Source organism: Schistocerca nitens, chromosome 3 (genome assembly GCF_023898315.1).
Source record: "Schistocerca nitens isolate TAMUIC-IGC-003100 chromosome 3, iqSchNite1.1, whole genome shotgun sequence".
Classification (NCBI taxonomy): Eukaryota; Metazoa; Arthropoda; class Insecta; order Orthoptera; family Acrididae; genus Schistocerca; species Schistocerca nitens.
The window spans coordinates 315692633-315695149 of record NC_064616.1 but is presented as its reverse complement, the minus strand read 5'-3'; the positions used below and the strand labels follow the sequence as shown (position 1 = coordinate 315695149).

The 2517-nt window shown below is 56.4% G+C and overlaps 1 protein-coding gene across 1 annotated transcript; it reads right to left on the bottom strand.

Annotated features, from left to right (window-relative positions):
- Nucleotides 1-345: 345 nt before the first annotated feature.
- On the bottom strand, nt 346-1116 carry LOC126249205 (uncharacterized). Its single transcript, XM_049950859.1, has one exon. It carries the CDS (start codon nt 1114-1116, stop codon nt 346-348), a length of 771 nt encoding a protein of 256 aa, XP_049806816.1.
- Nucleotides 1117-2517: the final 1401 nt, after the last annotated feature.

The following is a 2517-nucleotide window of genomic DNA, read 5'->3' as shown; positions in this document are numbered from 1 at the left end:
GAGGGGGAGAACGGGTCAGGGAGAGGGGGAGAACGGGTCAGGGAGAGGGGGAGAACGGGTCAGGGAGAGGGGGAGAACGGGTCAGGGAGAGGGGGAGAACGGGTCAGGGAGAGGGGGAGAACGGGTCAGGGAGAGGGGGAGAACGGGTCAGGGAGAGGGGGAGAACGGGTCAGGGAGAGGGGGAGAACGGGTCAGGGAGAGGGGGAGAACGGGTCAGGGAGAGGGGGAGAACGGGTCAGGGAGAGGGGGAGAACGGGTCAGGGAGAGGGGGAGAACGGGTCAGGGAGAGGGGGAGAACGGGTCAGGGAGAGGGGGAGAACGGGTCAGGGAGAGGGGGAGAACGGGTCAGGGAGAGGGGGAGAACGGGTCAGGGAGAGGGGGAGAACGGGTCAGGGAGAGGGGGAGAACGGGGGGGAAGGGTCTGGGAGGTGGGGGCAGAGCAGGGGGAAGGGTCTGGGAGGTGGGGGCAGAGCAGGGGGAAGGGTCTGGGAGGTGGGGGCAGAGCAGGGGGAAGGGTCTGGGAGGTGGGGGCAGAGCAGGGGGAAGGGTCTGGGAGGTGGGGGCAGAGCAGGGGGAAGGGTCTGGGAGGTGGGGGCAGAGCAGGGGGAAGGGTCTGGGAGGTGGGGGCAGAGCAGGGGGAAGGGTCTGGGAGGTGGGGGCGGAGCAGGGGGAAGGGTCTGGGAGGTGGGGGCGGAGCAGGGGGAAGGGTCTGGGAGGTGGGGGCGGAGCAGGGGGAAGGGTCTGGGAGGTGGGGGCAGAGCAGGGGGAAGGGTCTGGGAGGTGGGGGCAGAGCAGGGGGAAGGGTCTGGGAGGTGGGGGCAGAGCAGGGGGAAGGGTCTGGGAGGTGGGGGCAGAGCAGGGGGAAGGGTCTGGGAGGGGTGGGCAGAGCAGGGGGAAGGGTCTGGGAGGGGTGGGCAGAGCAGGGGGAAGGGTCTGGGAGGGGTGGGCAGAGCAGGGGGAAGGGTCTGGGAGGGGTGGGCAGAGCAGGGGGAAGGGTCTGGGAGGGGTGGGCAGAGCAGGGGGAAGGGTCTGGGAGGGGTGGGCAGAGCAGGGGGAAGGGTCTGGGAGGGGAGGGCAGAGCAGGGGGAAGGGTCCGGGAGGGGGGTGGCAGTGCATGGGGGACGGTGTACAAAGTAAAAATGTGGTTGCGATCGAACTGCAGTATTGAACCACTAGGCATGGTTGAACTACTGACAACAGGAGCTGTGTACCTAAATGGTTGCGTCTAATAGGCGCTGCTCATGCATGGTTGTTTACATCTGTGAGATTACAGAACACTAGTGCGATTCATTCTTGGCTATTACTGTGAGTGTGCGCGATCCGCATCAAGCCGGATTAAAGGAAGACATCGATGCAGTTCATATGCGTGCTGCTAGACTTTTTACCGGTAGGTTCGATCAGCATGCGAGTATTATTGTACTGCTCCGTGAACTCAAATGGCAATTCCTGAAGGGAACGAGATATTCTTTTCGCGATACACTATTGAGAAATTTAGAAAACCGGCATTTTCAAATACAAGAGAAAATATCGGCTTGAGGTAGAAACTTTTCTGTCCAGGTTTGCTTGCAAGGAGATTTGTTTCTGGAGAGGGTCCGCATTGAGCAAAAAATGATTCATATTTTTATTCCCTAGGCATGTTTCGCTGTAGTTTCACCATCAGTGGGTTTCGTCTTATTTTTCTTGTTACCACACGCTGTGGATTTCCTGGATTTTTTATGTTATTTAATCCAGTTTATTTGTTTCACACTTTGTCTCATTTTCTGGTTTCCCCACTATCTCCACTGTGAAGGTCTGCAGTAATTTAGTTTCACTGACAGTGACAGTTAGTTAGTGCAGAACTTCATAGTGAAGATAATGGGGAAACCAGAAAAATGAATTTAATAAAGTAATTAGGCGTATATACACAGCCGTTTCTCTCTAGCTCTATTTGCGCGTAGAACATGAGAGGGAACGACTATTAACTATTGAAGTTTTCTTCGTCATGCATCTTCAAGCCCATTAGACGTTCGTTGCATGCCATCTTGATGGTGTTGCAGCTTTAATGACCGGTACTGTATGCAGAGGAACAGTTGCAATTTGAATGATGTAGGCCAGTTAATGAGCACCCGTGGAGACGGGTGAGCGCAGCGTTTGAGCGGCGCGCCGTGGTGCGGAAGGGGAGCGAGCGGCTAGCGGGAGTGTACGAAACTCATTGATTGGGCGGCGCGGCGAGGCGCAGCGCGGGCCGTGGCGCAGTGTCGCGTCGCGCTCAATGTGGCCACGCTTATGGGCTGGATGCTGCACAACTCGATACTCACTACACGCAGTGTGCCGTTCAGCTCACTACTTACTGTTCTAAGGTTTATGGTCACGCTTACTGTGCCATGTGACAATTCATCCCCTTTTTCTTTCTCTAATTCGAGCACCTTACGAACCTGATGTCTGTGCTGGACTCTTCAACAAACAGGAAATTTTTCTTTCATAGCAGGGAACTTATGCGGAATATACTGAATGATAAAGTTGAGATGGTGACAACTT

Excerpts from the sequence above, each read along its gene's own strand:
- LOC126249205 (XM_049950859.1), bottom strand. The coding sequence starts at position 1,116 with ATGCACTGCCACCCCCCTCCCGGACCCTTCCCCCTGCTCTGCCCTCCC.